A 20,508-nucleotide genomic window follows, 5' to 3' on the forward strand; every position below is an offset into this window, starting at 1 on the left:
GTTGGGCACTGTACTCTTAAGTAGTAAATAGTACATTTTGGGGGGACTGTTTTCAGCTGTGGATTAATACACATTTGGGACAGTAATGGGAATTTACAGCAGCAGGACAGTGTAAGGATGTGGATTGACTTAAAATAAACTACAGTGCCAGTGTCCATGGAAATGAAGAAACATTTCACCCAGTGCAACAAAGTGGCTCACTGATGTGTTTTAATATGTTTTCGACAACAATGGGAGCTATATGGCACAGGAGAATAAAATATATCAGGCTTGAACTACTGTGATAATACTTGTTAGTACGGTAGGATAAGAAAATTGTTGGTTTTGGTCTTTTCATGGGATTTGTTGACCATAGTGAAAACATATCATAGAAGGGTAAGAAAAGTACTTCTGAGCATTTTGTTCAGTGAAAATGCCAAGCTTCGCTTTGCATTTATACCACACGTGATGGAGGTCTGTCCATTGAAGCGGATCCTGCATCGGCCTCCTCTGAACATGCATACTGTATGTCAGAAAGTAAAACCTAACTACTAATGTATCGTGTGCATAACATCAGGGACCCAACAGCCTTTTTTAATAGCATTAGCATTAACAGATATTTAACAGACTTCCGAACTCCTTTTTTGGACATCACTCGCGTAGCTAACGTAAAGGGAGCTCAAGTTGTTAAATGAAGTTTGGTCACATTTTTAAGTTAACTTTGAAAAAATGTTATGTATGTTTTATTGTCTGCAATGTCTAAAAATATCCAAATATATAAGTTGGCTTGTTTTGAAATGATTTTTGATTTTATTTTTCCAGCTTAGCTAACTGGCAAACCTTAGCAACACATCAGTCTCCGACAGTAAACAAGGCAGACCCAGTGCCATACACGATCCAGGTGAAAACTACTGTTTTCAGTGATGATGATAACCGACAGATGATAACCCACTGTTCATGATTACTGGTAGGCTAGTTGTGTCTTTTTATGTGTGCAGTATGCGTGTGTATATGGTTTATATGTGTTCATATTGTTGCCTAGACGTGAAATTTTTCCCACCTTCAACTCAGTTATTTTTTCTGTTACCCCCTTTAAAGTCACCTCTTCATCTTATCTCACATATTCCATTATCTCTCCTTCTTTCTTTTCATCTTAATGCCTATCTGTTTTTCAATCACCTAAATTTACATGGGAATGAAAACGCAACATCTACAGCACACGCAAACACCATACAATGTTACAATTCCAATTCACTGAAACAGTTTGAAAGGAAGCCCCGAGCAGTTGTTTGAAGTCGAGAGGCCTGAAGTAAGAGAAATAAGAGAGATAACAGTTAATAGTCAATAATTATGATTTCAAGCAGTCTACTGTCATGTTTATTGTCCAACAGAGTGGTTCTTCAAGGAGCAGTGGTTTGTGATGCAGGCCTGGGGTGCTGTGCTATCACAAAGGTCACACAAACACCGAAGAAGATTAGCAATTCAGATTGGGCTAAAGGGGGCTAAAAGGCTGCTGTAGCCCTGCCTGAGTCTTATTGCATTAGCAAAGAGTAGGAGTGCAAATGCACACTACTGATTAGATTCCATAAGAAGGGAGCAGCTATAAGATGGTATAAGAAATAGATCCATGCATATACATACAGCACATACTGTATATATATGTATGGACACACTCTCTGACAAACAGGCATAACAATACGGTATGACTCATGATGAACAAACATATGAACAACATATGATTCCAATGTGAAGGTTTATCCATAGTATATCCTCCCAGTAACTCTCCTTCTTCACACACACACATTGGTCATCAGCACTTACAGACCAACACCCTGACCACCTGCCCTTTTACAACATCCATCTTTTAGAAATGACTTGGGGTTGCAGAATCATTATTAGGGCAGTTTAGGGCTTTAAGGGAAGATTTCCTGCTTTTGAAAGTTCATCCCCTGACCTGTGTTATAGTCATGGTGATGGTGTTGTCATGGTGATGATGCAGCTCTCCCATGGCATTAGACGCATTTGATAGGAATGGCCGTTACATTTTTTTTAAACTTTATTGTTCAAGATGAGAAAATTGGTCAAGGTACGGTGCGTAAAAGACAACACCGTGGAACGGCAAAGGTGAAAAGTTGATCTGCCAAGCACAAATAAAGCTGTAGATATGGTATATGCAGCTTGATAATGCATGCACTGCATCTATACCAGATACTGTAGAAACCAGGCTCATCATAAATCTCTGCTACCTTTGTCAGGCATACTCCCTACTGTCATTAACAATATTCCATGCTTTCAATACCACCCATTCTCAATCCCGTTAATGGAAGACCCCCACTCTGCATATTTTACATCTCTCAGGTGTGTTCAGCCAAAGAAGAGCTCATGAACAGACCTGATTTCCCTAATCAGTTGTGGAAGGCAGAGCCTTTGCAGCCGTCCAGCGCACAACAAATGAAGCAGATTGAAGTGTAATTTAACAAATGTATCCCCGCTGTTTCTGTTTACAGGTACGTTTTTCATTGCTCAACACAGCCGAGTGGGCCTTGATGCCTATGGTGACACAAGACCCAGTGTGTGTGTGTGTGTGTGTGTGTGTGTGTGTGTGTGTGTGTGTGTGTGTGTGTGTGTTTGTGTGTCAGTGGACGCAGGTATGCAATGCAATGCTGTTGACAAGCAAAACATCAGAGCCTGAGATATATGTGCTCTACAGCTGCCATGTTATTGGAACAGCAGGCAAAGTGGGGACAATACAAAGCCTGGATTAGGTGCAGAAATCGCTTGCATGCTATTAACAATATTGAAATGAGCACCACTCAGCAGCCCTCTCTCCCCTCATCTCCTAGAGCTGTGGTACAAGACTGGACCTTACTCCAAATGTCAAATGGCACTTCCACAGCCACAGTTCACAAAAGACTTTGAAAGCCTGAGAAAGAGAGACAAGGAAAAGGGAGAGAGAGAGAGAGAGAGAGAGAATGATGAAGGGCTGCAGGATTATCTGGTGACCTGTCCTCTGGTCCCTCCACGCTGTTTTCGTGAGGTGCTGCTGCGTACACGTGCAAACCCTGACAGGCCAAATGATGCAGTAAAAGCACGGATAGCCTAATGGCATTCTGAAGTCAGAAAAATAAATACCTATATACTGACAGATATGCCCAACGGTTGCCATGACGACTGTGAACCCACCCCCTTAAATGCACTAGCGTGTACGCGCGTGCTCGACCTGGCCTCGTTAGTCCTACCTTGCATTCCTCCATGCACGTCCTCACGGAGTATGCATCCGTCTCGTATTTCTGAACCAGCAGTTCAAAGTCCCGGTAGTTCTCCTCCGCCTTCAGGTCAAGACGCTGATAAGCCCGGACGCACTCGCTGCATCCCATCTGGTCCATCCCCATGGTCGTATCCAGGGTGCAATTCTCGACCGGACTCGTAAACCCGTAAAACAAATCCAAAAGTGAGTAGGAATTACAAAAAGAAAGGTACAAATCGCTCAGATTCACGTACGCCAACTGTGTCCCCTTTCCCCCTCCGCCGGAGAGGCCCAGGCACACGGTCTCCGCGTCCGTGAAAGTAAAGCAGTCTTTGGACAGGCTGTCGGGGTGACAGGCGTCCATTCGCCACAGAGATTTGGTAGTATTCCCTAGAAAAATAACAACTTGCTCTCTGGCGAGACGGTGGTGGTCAGGTGATGTTGGGATGTGGTGTCGGTGGAGGGAGTTTGGGTACTCGCCCATGTCCGTAATTGCAAGCCCCGCGTCCGACCGCTTGTCTCGGGTCCGCGTCAGCTTCGCCTCGGCACAGAACCACAAGTGATCAGAGAGCAGGACGGTGATGAAGAGCAGAGAGGCCAGCGACAGTCGCCATCTCTGGGCCCGCTCCGACTCGGTAAATGGCTTCTCGTTCTCTCGGGGTGCAAACCAGTATTTTAAGCCTTCATCATGCTGCCGACGCATCCAAGCACCCCTGGTCATATTTTAGGAAAGTGCTGCCCTGGCCGACTCCACCGCGGGGGCTGCTCTGCCACAATACTCATTGACTTGGGGGGAGCTGGAGTCCGGTTGGTTCTCCTCTGTGACGGTGGGGTGCCGTGCCTCCGCCGGTCCAGGGCGCTCCTCTATCGCGCCCGCAGCAGTCGGTGCTATTCCGATCCAATTAGCGCGCCCGCACAGATTAAGCTTCGCGCTGCCGCATCCCGTTTCTCCATGGCTCTCCGGGGGGAAACGGCGTCCTCTTTGACCGCATGCCCTCCGCTCCCTACCGTCCCTCCCCGGGTCTGTTCTCTCGTCGGGGTTGCAGGGAGACCAGCTGTTGCGAGCCTCTCGGTGCTGATGCTGCGCGTCTGCCGCCGCTCGGTTCGCAGATTCACTTAAAGCAGAGCAACGAGCCCTTTCGATGCACACAGGCTGGTTTCTCTGTCCCGTACCTGGGCGGATAGCCTAGAATCCTTTCTCCCGTTGGCCACTGTCATCTTGGACCGCGGTTAAGTTGCCGCCATGTTCGTCTTGAAACACTTTTTTGGAGAGCTGGGTCTATTTGCGTCATCTCCATCGTTGCGATAGCTCCATCGTTGCGCAGTGGCGGAGCGGCTTATTACCTATATGCACACACACACACACACACACGCACACACAAACACACGCGTACACACGGAGAGAGGGAGAGAGAGAGAGCACGGGCACACATAAAGGTGGATACGGCTGCTTTGGCAATCCTCTCTGCTCTCCACGAGTAATAGTCGCCAAATATTGTCTTGGCAGGGCACACACACACACACACACAGACACACACACACACACACACAAACACACACACACTTTTGGCGACATCTTGTTTTTGGTGCAGGATAGATGAGAGTCCATTCACAAGAACAACGATGCAGTTAAGTCATCACGCTCACTGTTTACATACAGTCATTAAGATTCATTGATCTGGCACATTTCATACACACAGTGTAGGCTGTACATAACCGTAAATCCCCAAATGACATTGATTTTTTTTTTCTCACCCAGATGAAAAGGAGGTGAAATTACGATGCAGCCCAAATTAAGGCTATGACAACACTACTGAAATCTAGTCAGGCTTGAGCCCGTGAACAAGCGGGAAGCAGCTGAACAAGCATAAGCTTTGTGCTTGTAGGTTTAACAACATAATATCATCATGTACCTGTTTCCTGCAAGTGGGTCCCATCTTATCAGTTGTGCTGTGTTTGGTCAGTGGGTCTAAAACAAACACACGACTTAGAGGATGGCCCTATATGCAATGTTCCTGTGTGCGCGACAGAGAGGGAGGGAACGATAGGTGGCAGTTGCTCTTTGGGTGCTGAAAGTAAATTACAGTATTTATCCTCACCCTAAAAGCTACTAATCATTGTCAGTGTGCATGGCTCGGAGTGCTACTCAAGAGAAGGGAGAGCGTTGCTTAATGTTAATGGGCTGTATATTGGGGATAAGACAAGAGATGGTTACCTGATTAATTTGTGCTTAAAGCTGGGTGGGAGGCAGCTTATTCGATAATTTGAGGTTGAGAGGGAAAAGTGCTCATCTAATACCAATCCAATTAGATTTAGTGTGGCCAGTGTCCCTCTGCCAAAACAAAACAAACAAAAAAAAACAACAATACAACATATTGAATATTGCAGGGAATTTAATCCAAATGTTACATATTGTTGGAAAACTTTCAGCGCTGAATTTCAGCACCATGGTCAACTACTTACTGATGTCTGTATGGAGGCTGCAGTTTAACCAGTTCCATATCAAAGAGGTTTACTTTGTGAAACTGCCCCCAAACACAGTGAACAGATTTTGTTTATTCCCTCTCGTTGTGTTGTCGATGGCATTGCACCTTCCACTGAGTGTTTTTAGTTTAGGCTAAAAGTTTAAGCTAAATAAAAAAGCTGCCAACAAAAATCAAAAAGATAACAAGTTGCATTCAGAAAGCTTTTTGTATAAAGCTGCTTTTCAAGGACAAAGTCAGCAATGTAGGCCACTTCTGTCTTCTGTGCGATTTCCTGACTGGACGGAATAAGTCTTGTCACTAACAGAATTTGCTGATTTATCACCAATATGTCAGCAGGTGCTCACGTAAGGAGATTCAATTTGCTTGATGTTTTTGAACTCCTTGTTCTCTGATTCACTGCTGATCATAATGGGGACTGTTCACCATGTGGGGTCGGGATTCTGGTAGGAACATGAACTGGAATTGAGACCGCAGCTGGCGTAATGGCAAGCGTCTGATGTGTTGTTGCTAGGGGTGCTCGAACGCTCATCATTCATCCCTGCAGGAGACTGTGATCATGCCACATGGGGACAGAAGTCCTACTTCGGCAGGGATTGTCTAGTTTGCCTTTAACTGTAGTTGCTCAGTTTCATACTCTGTCTTTTATCCTATTTTTGGGTATGTGCCCCCCCCCCCCAGCTCTGTTAGACATATGGATATAGGAACCTGGCCAGGAGTTACCCTTTCCAGATCTGCAATATGATTGGTTGGAGCTGAACGCCCGTCTTAGTTCAGCACCTGTGAGGTGGCCAGTCAACAACTTAAGAGTGTGTGTTTGGCACGACAGAGAGTTGTCAATTTGACACCATCCCCAACACTTTCCTACCGGTGCGTTTGTGTATGTGCGTGTGTGTGTGTCCGTGTGTGTGTCCGTGTGTGTATCTATGTGTGTGAAGCAGACAGCTGTAGTGTGAGGGCAAGAGTGAGGTGAGTGCAGATTGCTGGCCCTTAAATCCCGAGCCAGTAACACAGTAACACTAAGGGCTGGCAAACACGACTCGTCCACTATCCATGTGTGGAACATGTGTGTGTTTGTGTGTCCTCTCTGAAACAACTGTACACACATGCGTGGAACTGATTGTACTATCTCGCTGTACGGATAGCGCTTGCTAAAGCAAAGGTAATTTGCACAGCTGAGGACTCTCCTTTTTTCTATTTAATTTTCTAGGAATTCAAAAGCAAATAATAAGTGCATGATTCAATATCAAAACCATTTTATATCTATTTTTACATCGTTGTTCTGTCTGGCTTGTCAAAGGCACTTGAAAGTACATTTGTGTAATTCAGATTAAGCTAAAAAAACCTATTTATAAATAAGTCTATTTAAATATATTTTAGAAAAAAACAAAAATAACCAAGTGGAAGTATTGTGTATTGTGGAGCCTTTTCTAGGATTGTCTTTGATGCTTTTTTAAGTCATTTTGATTCTGACTGAGTTCAATCTATAAACAGCAACCACATTCTGTATTGTTTCCACAATGTTGTTTCTTCAAAAACTCCTTCTTAATGAGTATTTTCAGTTTTTGTCAAGACCCTTTTGCACCCAGATGTTCACTGTCTCATCATTGCAATGTCTCTCCCCACCTGTCAGCATTCCTGATGGAAGGAGACAGGGAAGAGGAGAGAGATGGTTGCTGGACTGGACCCTCTGACAATCAAAGGAGGAGCAGGAGCATGGAGAGAGAGAGAAAAGAGACAGATGACATCGTCCAACTGTGCATGTGGCCATTTGCCAATTTGTGTCAAATCTACAACCTTCACACCTTCCTCTTGGAAAAGGTCCTCTTTAAGTGACTCTGTCACTGTATCTTTTTCATCCACTGTTCGCTTGTTACAGCTGGCATTAAGATGCATGCTCTTCATCCTCATTCTCTCCTCTTCAATATTTGCTTTTTTTTCGTCTTTTCAGTGATCTGTCTGCATCTCTTTCCTCGTTTCCACTGCCACATCTCTCTCCTTCCTTCTCTCCCTTCTTCTCCCACTCAGCTGCAACTCCTGTGATATGACTCTTCCCTAAGCTCTCGCTCACCGTCAGCCTGTTTTCCTCTTTCGCTCAGTCTCTCTCTCATTCCTCGCTTTCATCTGCCTGACGTCAGAGAGGAAAAAGAGACAGGCTCAGCCCCTCTGATTGGTCAGAGAAGACAACGCCCTCAGCCCAGGCTTACCGTCCTTAGTAGATGTTCCAAATTGACAAGAGAAGTGTGATTTAAGTTCTACTCAACAAAAAGTGTAGTGTTTGAACCTGCAAAGATATGTTCAATATCATATGTGTGTGCATACAGGTACACATACATACTTGTGTTTGTAGTAGTACATATTTCATGTGAATCAAACAATCTAAGTGTGAGCTACCAAATATAATTATTATTTGAGCATTAAAAAAAAAATCATTATTGAAGTAGCAGTTTGATAAAATAATATTAATTCAAGGTCAACTGCAGTAACCAGTTTTCAGCCACATCTCACAGTCTTCATCAGCGAATGGAGTCGGTTCAGTTGCTATCACGTAACATAAGTATGGAACCTCGGTCATGTAATGACAGGTAATCATATATGTAATATTAATATAATAGTTGTTTAATCGAAGAGGACCATTGTTTTTGCAAGTTTGAACTCTTAACTACAAACCATGTGTACTTTATGCAGTACAATTGCTAACAATTTTCAATAGTCTTTTTAGACTTTTTAATGTATCTTTCTTACTTTCCAGCAGCAACTATTATATCTCTGTATGGTGTGAAAATCAAATGGAAAGAAAAACATATAAGGAATAAGTCAATGACTCCTTCAAAATGCTTGACTAAAATATTAAAAAATTTTAAAGCATCAGTCTGCTTTACTATTTTCCATTATCATTGCTGATTTATTTGAATCGTCTGCACTGTACTGCCTGACAACTATAACTCCGACAAAAATAAATGCATTGTTGATGTTCACTGTGATGGATTGCACAACCACAGAGAGTCTCAATAGTCAGCCAATTGATTTTCAACCATACAGAAATGAATGAAAACTAATGGCAGCCTGGAAGGTGAAAAAAATCAATTTAAAAATCAGAAATATCTAAAAGAATGGTTTGCAAAATAGTCAGCAATGTAATGCATCAATGTAAGGGTGTAAAGTACTCATGATTTTCCATATATGGGATATAGTATGCAGAATTAATGGTCCTTTTTTTTATGTGTGTGAGGGGTGATTGGTCAAACAAATGTTAATTTTTCAGAGTGTTCAATTGGTCATTGGAGTCGAGGGGGATTAGAGCAATGATGGAAATACCATCATTCAGTTCAACCTCCCACCTCACCCATCACCACCTCTGCTCCGCCTCAGGGTTTTACTCTCCTGATCGATTGGCTCACCCCATTTCCATTCCAGGAATCCCTCAGCAGCTTATCAAGGCAGCTCACTTTCCCAAGGACACTGCCTATTCCCATATCCATGATCCTGGAGTCCTGGCCTGTATTCCCCATCGTGCAATCTGGATCTCTGCGTTCACCCAGCCTCCAGCTTCAAAGGAAAGGTACCAGTCAGCAAAGGCAGCTTTTACTCTGGCAAAGAAACATACAGAATATAAATACATGAAAGAGGAGACTTGTTTGTGTTGTAATAATATCTACTAATGTCATGTTCTTGCATCGGCCTATTTATACTGCCTTTCTCTTATGGCACATTGTACAAACTAAATCATGTAAAAACATTCTTGTGGAGAGCATCTTCCAGTGATAGCACAATCACAACATTTTACAACAGCTATATGCATGAAAACATTGTTCAATATGTGTATAACATGATTAAATATGCAGTATTTGTTAGTTACAGTCTGTGTTGGTCTTGATCCTCTCTTACCCTGATGTTACATCAGTGATGGCCTGATGCTCTCACAGTCTCTACACTCCTTTGCATGGAGAACAATTGCTCTCTCTGGGAAAGGACCAGAAGGCTGTAGAAATGATAATCACACAGTGGGTGTAACTCTTCTTACTTTAGTTCTAAGAGCATAACAGTACAAGAGCAGGACTTTGCCTCTTTAAGCAGCACGATGTTTTTTGCACAAAATTTGAAATTCTCTTAAACATTTAACTGAAAAGGACTTTGCATGATTATGATGGTTATAAAGACCTGATGAAGAGGATATGGCATTATTCCACTGTTTCCTCCAAGTGTTTGATTTGGTGCACAGGTAGTGTTTTAATTGCATAGAGTCATGCTCGCAGCACGACTCTAGGGATGATATTGCCGGTTGGTCGGTGCAACTCTTTGGTCCAGACTGAAAATATCTCAACAATTATTTGATAGATTGCTACGAAATTTTATATGATCCCCAGGAAATGAATCTTACTGACTTTTGGTGATCCTCTGACTTTTCATCCAGTGCCACCAGCAGGTCAAAATTCCAATTTGGTTTATGACCAAATATCAGTAAAACTGTTGACATTTCCATCAGCCACTGTGTTTATTGCTATTTGCAAATGTTACCATGCAGACACTCTCAACTAAGATGGGGAACATGCTATAAAAATTATATCTGCTAATCATCAGCCTGATAGCATTGTTGCTGTGAGCATGGCTGTGGATCTTATTGATTCTAAGCACCATAGTCAGAAATATCATAAATTTATACATAGTAGTTTTAAGAAAAGAGATTTAGTAGATCGATGTAATGTGCTTTTGACATGTTTGATCAAACCAGAGTCTTAAATTCAGGGACCAAATGCATGGGCTTGTTTCCTCCAGATGGAAGGAGCGGGCCCCTGTAACATACGCTTCAGCACTATGTAAACAGCAGAAGGCAGGATTTACAGGAACTCCGGGACAGAGACTGAGGCTCCACACTCCAGCAGAGAATTGAGGCCCAGCCCAAAGAGTTTCTGTCACCAAGCATCCCTGCTGTCAACACCAATCTGAGCTGGACCGACAGTACCTTATTCTTTCCTTGTCTCCCTATTTATCCCCACCTCATTGCCCTCGGTCTTCACATTACATTCTATTTACTTAAAAATAGAGATCAAAATGATTTGAAGTGGCTGTTCTTCGGCACCTGCACAAAGCTCTTGGTATCACTTGAACTTAGTATTCCTCATGTGATTTGAGTTTACGTACAAATAACATATGCTGAATGTAATAGGACAATGAATGGCAGACCTTGGATGAACCATTTATTAATGCAAAGCATTTTAAAGGCTGAGTGTGTGAGCAAGTGAAATGAGCCTAGCTTTTCTAAATGCATTTGCCTCTTACTAATCTGTGCTGTCAGAGAAAAGCACCTCGTGATGAAAGGGATATGTCTGCCCCTGGATCCAGCAGGAAAGTGAGGGGGAAAAAAAATACAGCCTTTGAAGAACCGGGAGTGAAGTCAAATCCTGGCCAACGTGGAATCTGAGCTGCATCCAGTGCTGAGATCCCGTCACCTCTCATCCCGTAGGAGTGGTGTGTTCACAGAATTCAACATACAGCTATTACCCAGACTGTGCCTGGGATGGGACTGGAGGAAGGCCAGTGTAGCTCTGCTCCAATCCCCCGTCTCTCCTTCCCACTCCTCCTCTCTTCTGCTTCGAGCATTAGTATGCGCAGCCATGGAACATCACCTAGCAAGCCACTGCGTTAAAAGTCCCATATTGTAGAAAGTGATACATTTCCATGTCTGTTTGGATTATAAACCAGGTGTCGTTGCTATATGGATACTGTGCAAGTATCAAAAACACTCAGTCCACCGAGAAGTGCACCCAGCGCGTATTCAGAAACTTGTGCCTGTACGCTAGCCGTCAGGACTTCTGTAACTTTATGTCACAACAAAACCGTCAACACTCTCAGCTATGCCCAGAGTACGGTCCATCCAGACCCACCGTCCGACCTGTTTTTTTGTTTGTTACTGTTATAACTTTATTAACAACACAACACCAAGATACCATTCTATCGCTGAGGTAGCAAGATACAAGACAGAAAAATGTCGAAGAAACGCTGCACAGTCATTGGACATCAGGAAGCCAATATATCATTGCACAGCCTTTCCAAGGTTAGTAATATTAGAGACAGTGGCTAAAGTTCCATTTAAAAAAAAAAAAAAAAAATACGAGAGCATTTTATTCCGAATTTGACCGGCCGTTCGGCTGATTTCAACGCTGAATGATTATCGCCATTTGCATTTACCGGTGAGTAGTGGGCTACGATTTGGTTGGCCCGGCCACGCGTCACTCAGACAGCAGTAAGCCAATCAGAAGAGAGGCTCTGAGTCTCTCTCTTCTGATTGGCTGACCGACACAAACTACCCTGTTCTTGCTAGAGCTGCAGAGAGAAGCGTGAGGGAGGAGATGTAAAACTATATTGAGATGCCTTTTGGTACTTAAACCCAAATACATCTTTTTAGGGATATCAAAAAGTCAAATTAAAATTGGTCTTTAATACACAGCCCACAGGCCTAATCACACCTGTCAATACCAGTTTCTTCTCTTCAAGTCCTATTTCACTCATGTCATCACTGTCTGACTGCGTAATTGCAAAAATTACTTGCTGTGAATTTTTTAAAAATAATTTTACAAATGATGTGTTATTGCTTCTTTTTGGCAGACTCATTGCTTCTCATATGGTACTTGACCAGCATGTTTATCCTTTTAAGCCATGTGGCATCTGTCTGCATGCTGTCAGTCTGTCAGTCCACCACTTTGGTCCCGACCAAAATATCTCAACAACTATTCAATGGATCTCCTTGAAATTCTACACAGACGCATTCACGTTGTGGCAAATTTTAGCATGCTAGCATGCTAAACTACAATGGTGAACATGGTCAACATTATGTCTGTGAAGATTCTCAGTAAACCACGTCATGGTATTTCTAAGTGCTATACAAAGGCAACTGGACTTGCTTACGGTTTCTGAACAGGTTTCGACTATCATCCGACAGTCTTCTTCAGTTTTAACTGACCGGTAGGGAGTCCCAGGCATTTAACCCCTTGTGGGGTCATGAGTACCTTGAGAGTCATTGAGGTCACACGTGAGTCGTTGACCCATCCGGCCATCCTGTGAGGTGGTGGGGGTCACTCAACCTGAGGAATGGCTCTCCTGTGTTGTGACAATGCTAACTTTGCATGACAATGGTACCTTTAGCATTGCCATTGTCAGCCTGTTAACATAGCGACGTGATTTTAGATCAAAGCATCGCTGTACCCAAGCACACCCTCACAAAGATGATATATGGCTATAGACTCTAAATCTCGTTATAATGTATGTTTGCTCTCCGATTAACACTCTCTGTATGGCTTTCTTGTCTGCAAATTAAGCCAAGGTTCAATGGCTATCTAATCTAGTATGTAAAGGTGGTTCTGTGTGTTAACCCGGCCCTGTGTGGCACTATGCTGTACTCGGCCTAAGCCCTTACTCTGCGTCATCTACCTCATCACACAGACTGGCCGACCTCAGATGACTTTGCAGACACACTCTGCAGTCTACCAGTCACGTGCAAATCTCTGCCTTTCTCCCTGTGGTGGCTTGCTCTACTTCTGATCACACATCTGTGTATCTCCTGGCAATCTAAAATGAATGCCTAAGTGAGACAATCAGAAGAGGAGTGCCATTCATTAGCAAGTGTTCACAAGTGGCTTTTTGGATGAGCAGTTAACCTGGGTCCATAATAAATGCTAAGATTGTGTAACTGCAAATTGTGTTATTCGCCCATTTGCAGCTCTGCTAACTGCTCCCTAAAAGCTGCTTTGATATGGAGGATGCAGCAAGTCACAGACATGCACACTCATGTTCTTCTTCCTTCCTAAACCACCATCCTATTTTCTCTCTTGGAAACTTATCCCCCTCTCTCTCCAGCAGTCATGCTACTCTCTGTGAGGCTCAGTAAATATCTACCACAGACAGAGTAAAGTTCAGGAAAAGGTCAAAAGTGATAAATTCTGCACTAGTTCTGTCTACTGTGTCTCAGTGTAAAACCAGAGTTTGAAGAAGTATCTATTGTTCCACGCCAGTGTATCATGGTTCCATCAGCTGCGATTATAAGACAGTAGCAACATGATCTGCCTTTATTTCATTCAACACCTTTCTGTCAAGCATGTAAACTGTTTAATGCTGTAACCATTAAACAGCCCCTCTCAGCAATGATCCATGGAAGGATATCAATCCTCCTCCATGTAGTCCTCTAGGCTCACTGGAGCTGTGATGCATTGCACCACTGAGATACTCGATTTGAAGGAAGGGGACTACGGGAGAATAAATGATATGCTGAAATTATGACTGTAGTTAAATAAATCAGTTTGAGAAGATCGGCATCATCTGATTTTCGGAGCTCCCATCATGCAGTGGGGCTAATTTATGGGGTCACAGTGGGGTCATGGCTGTATTTACAGTGATCTGGAGAGCCGAGGCCTGGGGAACATAAGTCAAGCACATGAACTGCAGCTACACTGCTGGGTGACGAATTAACAAAGAAGTGCACACTCGTACACACACAGTAGGACAAATAAACTATAACTCATTTACCCAGGTATCATACACTGTCATCAGGATGCACACGTTCACACACAGATACTGAACACCCTGCTCGCTGCTAATTCCTCCCATTAACAGTGACATTAAAAGATATCTCCCCTGTGCACAGCCGCCAGTGTAAAGTACCTTTTCATTAAGCCCTTCTTGTGCGGGCCTCAGGGGCGAGAAGGGGAGGTGCCATGGAGTGTGTGTCTGCCTGTGTGTGTATGGCAGAAAGCGACAGAAAGAGACAACAGACAGAAGAGAGAGAGAGAGAGAGAGAGAGAGAAAAATAGCTTAAAACAGGAGGACGGGAGGCAGTGATATATTGTCCAGATTCACAGGTTGAAACTCTTGTCTTTAAATCATATGGCTCCCTGCGCAATGGCTATTACGTTGACTTACTACAGGGTCATGACTAAAAATACGTATATCACTGCACGGACTTGTATGTTGGCCCTTCCTCTCAATCATTCTTGTTTCCTTGTCTCTCTCCCTACTGCCTTTTCACATGTTCCTCTTTTTGTTCCCTCTTTCCCTATGCAGCCATTTCTACCAGGAGGACTCACTGTGTATGGGTAAATATGTCACATTTTGAAAATTGCATACTCCCGGGTTATTTACTCAGATTTTATAGCAGCCGCCTTATGTGACTTGCTGTGTACTTGATGGGCAAACAAATTGTAGCACTGGTCAATCGGTCCAGTGTGTTCGCTACAAGGTCTTAAATGGATGGATAATTGTTATGCCTGTAGTGCTTAAGAAGCAATGTTTGGTGTTAGTAGACTTATTTGCCCCCAACTATTAGTCTTTATTTGTAACACACTGCTGCATCACATGAATCACATGAAGCATTGCTTTCAAGACGATACTGTAAATTATTAACAGCAGTGTGTGTACTGGGTATTTACAATAACCCATATTCTATTGCAGTGCATGTACAGCAACATTCTTGCAGATCTTGTAAGCTTTTCATCTGGTGTCTATATGTTTAAAAAAGTCATTATTTTATGCAATCTTTAACTAAGAGTCTAAAAGATAAAGATCCATTATATAAGTGGTCTAAATTTGTGAGTTTGGAAGTCAACATCTGTATTATGAAAACACCACTGAAAAGCCTTATTTACATATCAGTTTATCAAAGGTCAAAAACCTAAATTTGAGAAATTATTTTTCAGTCTCCTTTTAAACTGACCATTTTTGCTCATTCACATACCCATACCCATACAAACCCACATTCACGTGCACAAACACACACACTTATTAAATGAGAAATGAAAGATGGCCTTTCCATCCCCACCGGATTAAACAGTAACCTTTAATCTGGACCGCAACCCTGTCTGTTTCTACTGGCGACCAGAGTCTACATGTCCTCTGGTATTAGTTCAGTCAGGAGTGATCTCCCAAACCAACTCAAAGTATCACTTATTACTGGTTTGACTGACCTCCACAAAGTGACGAAGCTTGCTCTAAATTGAGTGAATTTGCTCTTTAAATGGATGGCCACCGCCAACAAGACAGCATATGCACTCAAATTCCTGCAGTTTACCCCACCTTTATTAACCTCTTGACTTCACTCAGACAATGTGGCTCTATTTTTCAAGGTCAGTGGGTTCTATTCCTCTGCAGAGACTGAAGAATCCACAGGCCAAATTGAACACATTGTAATTACGGCATGTCCTTGATATTGCACTTTTTCAAATAGGGCTTGCTGCCGACACTGTTTCATGGTTGCATCTCCTTCAAACAGAAAATGTCCTTCACAGAGATAAGACATGTTTTGTTTTTTCCCGACGTGATGAACTCTGGGCACAAGGTAGCTGTTAAAATATTACTGTAACTGGGATGATGGTAAGAGTTAGATGAGAAGATCAATACTTCGCCAGATGACGAAATCCATTAATTAGCATAATCATGACGCCCTCATGTCATATTTGCATACAGCCAAATTCCCAATAAAGCTTTGATCCTTTAGGTTTCTCCATTTCTGTTTTCAGACAACGGAACAAGTATGAAATGGTGACTGAAACGCAGCCCATTAAGACTACGTGTTAACCACAAGTCACTCACAAGCCATTTCCATGCTTGCTGCTCTGTACGGCTAAAATCCTGATTTTATAACCGCAACATCGTTCCACAAAATCACCATGCACGTAAGTTAAAGACAACGGCTGCACTATGATTTCAGCTATATTTACTTGTAAAATGATCACTCAGAGAGAAAGTTAGAAGCTCATTCACATCTATGTCAGCTGCCGTGCAGTCAATTGCGGAGTGACAGCCTGAGTAGCTAAGGTTTGTCCAAAAAGTCGCTAGATGTGTTGCTAGGTGCTTTTTTGAAAAACAGTCACTAAAGGGGTCTGGAAAGTCAGTAAATCTAGTGATAAAGGTGATAAGTTAGCAACACTGCCATTAAATGCCCCCCTGATGACGCAATAGAAACTGTTAGCGCCAATTCATTCATCAATTGGATGAATTGCGTTAATTAACCACTTGAAGACTGCTTGATTCTGGCTCTGGCAACTGATGTTACCACTGTGAATGCTGTCTGGACTTCTGTGAAAGTCATTATTTCATCCTTATTTTTGGAACAATTTCCAAATGTGCTAATTATCTATCTCTACCATCAGCGGAGGTTGAGCAATAACCAGGAGATTAATGACGGCTTAGATAGCATCATTCAAACTCTAAAGATGCTAAGAATATGATAAGAGCATTTTAGACAATCTGGTGACCATCCTTCTTAAAGTCCTGTGTATCATGGTGTGTATACTAAACACAGTAAGGAATTTAACAGAACGAACTATAAGTACTGTGAGCGGTAGTTCATCATAACACAAAACCCAGTACCTGAAATCCTATGCAAATAGGAAACTATGTCCTCTCAACATGTAATTCCCCTCTGCATTGCTATTACTTCTTTATTACTTTACTGAATGGCTTTGATTTGACATGGTTTCTTTTTTAACATTAGTCTCCAAATCCTCACCACTCCTTGCACCTTAGGAGGATGAATCCCAGCTTTCACAAAGGAGCACATACACAGACAGATGCACGGACTAGGGCTGTAGTCTCTTTTCACAACTTTGAACTCGACCAATCTAATGGAGACTGCTAGCTCTAATTATATTAATGTTTACTGTACATTTACTGAACGTTTATTTATTTATTCTTATTCTTATTTCTTTCATGCTTCCTGTTTCACATCTTTTAGAACCGGGTCCAAACTATGGACCTGAGGAACTATGGAGAAGATGTCACTCGACTGACAGTACCCTCCATAGTATGTGAGCTGTTCAAAGCAGGGCAATCTTCTGGACTGTGTAGATGTTAATGTTGCCTGGGATATGATTGGTGAACTTTTCCATTCCCTTCTTAATGAGTCCTAGAGCTCCAGTGACCGCTGGTGTTATTTTGGTCTTCATACCCAACATCCTGTTGATTTCGATCTCCAGGTCTTTGTACTTGGACAGCTTCTCTGTGTCTCTCACGGAGGTGTTTCTTTCAGATAGTATTTTTATGTTGATGAGCATGATTGGCGCTATATAAAAAAAAATTGACTTGACTTAACACTTTGTTGCACAGGTGTGCAGCTGATAAGGCAGTCACTGTACAATGTATAACCTCATTAAACCTTGTTGACTGACACTTTAACAGAGCCATAGGAGCTACAACAGCTCCTACTGTTGCTATTATGTAGCTGTCCTCTCTGACTCAAAGCAAGGTTCTGTCTCCAAGGGTACAACACATTTACATAGTAGCCATGGACACCACATCTCTCACCTTGTGCATGGCATTCGGTGACTTACAAACCAAAGAGGAACCACTCGTGAGGATGTCAGGCGAGCTCAACTATGTGTTTCACAGTCAAAGCAAATATGCAATTATAGCAACTCGTACACATGCAGAGATAAAGTCACAGCACCATTCATAAAAGATGCTGAATGACAGAATAATCAATGTGTATCATTGGCTTGGCATCTGCATTAAACCCCAGTGCAATTTCTCATCTTATAAGTGGGTGCCTTGCAGATTTAAACTCAGCTGCTCTGGTGTGCCGAGGAGGCCATTGGATGCACAGCATGAGGTGAATGATAAGCATGTCCCTATGGCCTGATGATATGATATTCCTAGACAGGTCATCAAAGTCACTTCTCGTCCTATAGCAGCTCTGACTTTGTATTATTGAGCTCAGGCCCTCCAGCTGTTTAGAGTGCTATATTTCAAGTAATTGAGTCGTGGGATACGGGAGTGGAGCTACAGAGAGTGTGCGTTTATAAGTGTGCATGGGAGGTGCGAGTATACCTGTTAGTGTGTGTGTGTGTGTGTGTGTGTGTGTGTGTGTGTGTGTGTGTGTGTGTGTGTGTGTGTGTGTGTGTGCGCATAATAGATGTTTTGACTGTGATGTCAAAAGGAAATTGAGTAGTATGTAAGAGAATGAACTTGCCAGTTGTCAGTCTTAAAAGCTGAATCCAATAGAATGCAGCACGGCACTCCCTATAAGCTAAAGAGACAAGTGTGTGTGTGTGTGTATGTCTGTTTGTCTGTACTTGTTCGTCTATCTCTTTGTTTGAGTTTCCAAGTGAATTCTTACTTAAAAGGAGTTCTGTGGAGCGTTTTGCCAACAAAAATATAAAAAAAACCGAACATCAGCACAATGCCAAAACCTTTTGTGTTGCTCCTTGTTCTGATACAAGCAACAGTGCAACAACACCCCTAGGCTGATGCAGGTTATTACCTGTATTTCTGAAAAGGCGAGGGCTCTCAAAGGTTTTCATCAATGTCAAATATACACAAACAGATAAGCCTGAATATCAAATCCTGGAATTTGCTGGGTAGATTGCTGGCAGGCCAAACAAAATATACAGATATCTACTTCTTTGTGTTGAATTTTCCCACTTACCTACAGTGTATGGGCAGTTATCATACAGTATACAATGATAATGCCATCGTATAACATAACCACCTTCTCCAAAGTAGTGTATAGCAAACCTCTCCTCCACTGCATCTATGCTGCATATTAAAGGCTCGTTATTGCAGTGTCAGCATTTCTGCCTCAGCAATAATTAATAGGCACACATATGCTTTCGTATGGAGACCATATTTCAAGCGTATACTCACTTAATCTTGGGAGCCTATACGTTTTATCTAACACAAGAGAACAGCATGCTCCATCTAAGGGTTTTGATGCTGACTTAGACACCACAGAATCAAATCAACGAACCTCAAGGACAGAGCTGAATGGCCAACAGCTGCGCTAGTCTGCATATAATCTGTCCGTCTCCTCCAAGGTCACACTGAGTGTGAGCAAGATGTTAAATATAGAAATACCAACGGGCAACCTAAAAAGGGGGTAAAACATACAATATTTAAATGTGTATTTAACAAGCCTTTTGCTTCATATTTTCCATGACGTGTTTGTTTTCGGATTAGTTTGATAGCTCATATGATTGTATGTAAAGTCATTGCCAGTTCTAGTACATGCAGGCGCAATCAGTCAATTTAAATCCATAGTAATCTCACCTTTGTTTATTTTGTTGACCTCACCCTGTACAAGCAATTAGCAGAGCCTGGGTTGAGTCATTCTCCCAGGGAAACAGAAACTGAGATGAACGTTGTGTGTAGGTTTTTTTACGCTCTGCCCTCACTGTCCTTTCATCAAGGGACATTTCATCCATGGACATTTCTCCCAGCACCCTACCTGTCCGCAGCCAAGAGAGTCACAGCTGTCCCATCTACAATTTGACATACTTATTGTACGCTGGTGAGATGTGTCAATTATGAGTCCACCAAGGCAAAAATAATAAAAAATAAAATAAAAAAAAAAAAAAACGTTTTTAAAGTCTGCTTTAGAGATCACAGCAGCAAGAACATGGGCTGTAAAGTTATGCTTTACTTTATATTATGACCATCCTTTAGGGATGACTGGATTAGAACAGTTGTTACCTTTGAGACCTCCTTTCCCAGGAACATAGTTTTGTAGTTGCCAGTGCTGACTCTTGTAGGCCAAAATAAACATTAAGAATACAAAGGATAGTTACAGTTTCCTGCTGACTTGTGCACTGTCCCACGTCACTGTTTAATATTCATGAAGCATAGTCATAAACCAACAGCTTTGATTCGGGGAGTTTACTTTTTAACTGTTAAATTAACTGCCACTCAGTGAACTTTCTGGATTATCTTCTTTCCAAGCGCAGCACCTGGTGGACGGAAGTCGAATAGCATATCCAATGGTGATTGCTCAGCTTTAGACCGGACCAATGCTTTAACACCCCGTGTGTTGCGTTATAT

The 20,508-nt window shown here is 42.5% G+C and overlaps 1 protein-coding gene across 1 annotated transcript in view; it reads right to left on the bottom strand.

Annotated features, from left to right (window-relative positions):
• LOC120801887 (transmembrane protein FAM155A) overlaps nucleotides 1-3,947 on the bottom strand; it is a 77,836-nt gene extending 73,889 nt beyond the window's left edge. Inside the window, exon 1 of the mRNA XM_040149213.1 lies at nucleotides 3,219-3,947. Coding sequence (XP_040005147.1) covers nucleotides 3,219-3,947 — 729 coding nt within the window. The remainder of the gene's footprint in view (nucleotides 1-3,218) is intronic.
• Nucleotides 3,948-20,508: the final 16,561 nt, after the last annotated feature.

The sequence above is a fragment of the Xiphias gladius genome, chromosome 16 (genome assembly GCF_016859285.1).
Source record: "Xiphias gladius isolate SHS-SW01 ecotype Sanya breed wild chromosome 16, ASM1685928v1, whole genome shotgun sequence".
In the NCBI taxonomy this organism is placed as follows: Eukaryota; Metazoa; Chordata; class Actinopteri; order Istiophoriformes; family Xiphiidae; genus Xiphias; species Xiphias gladius.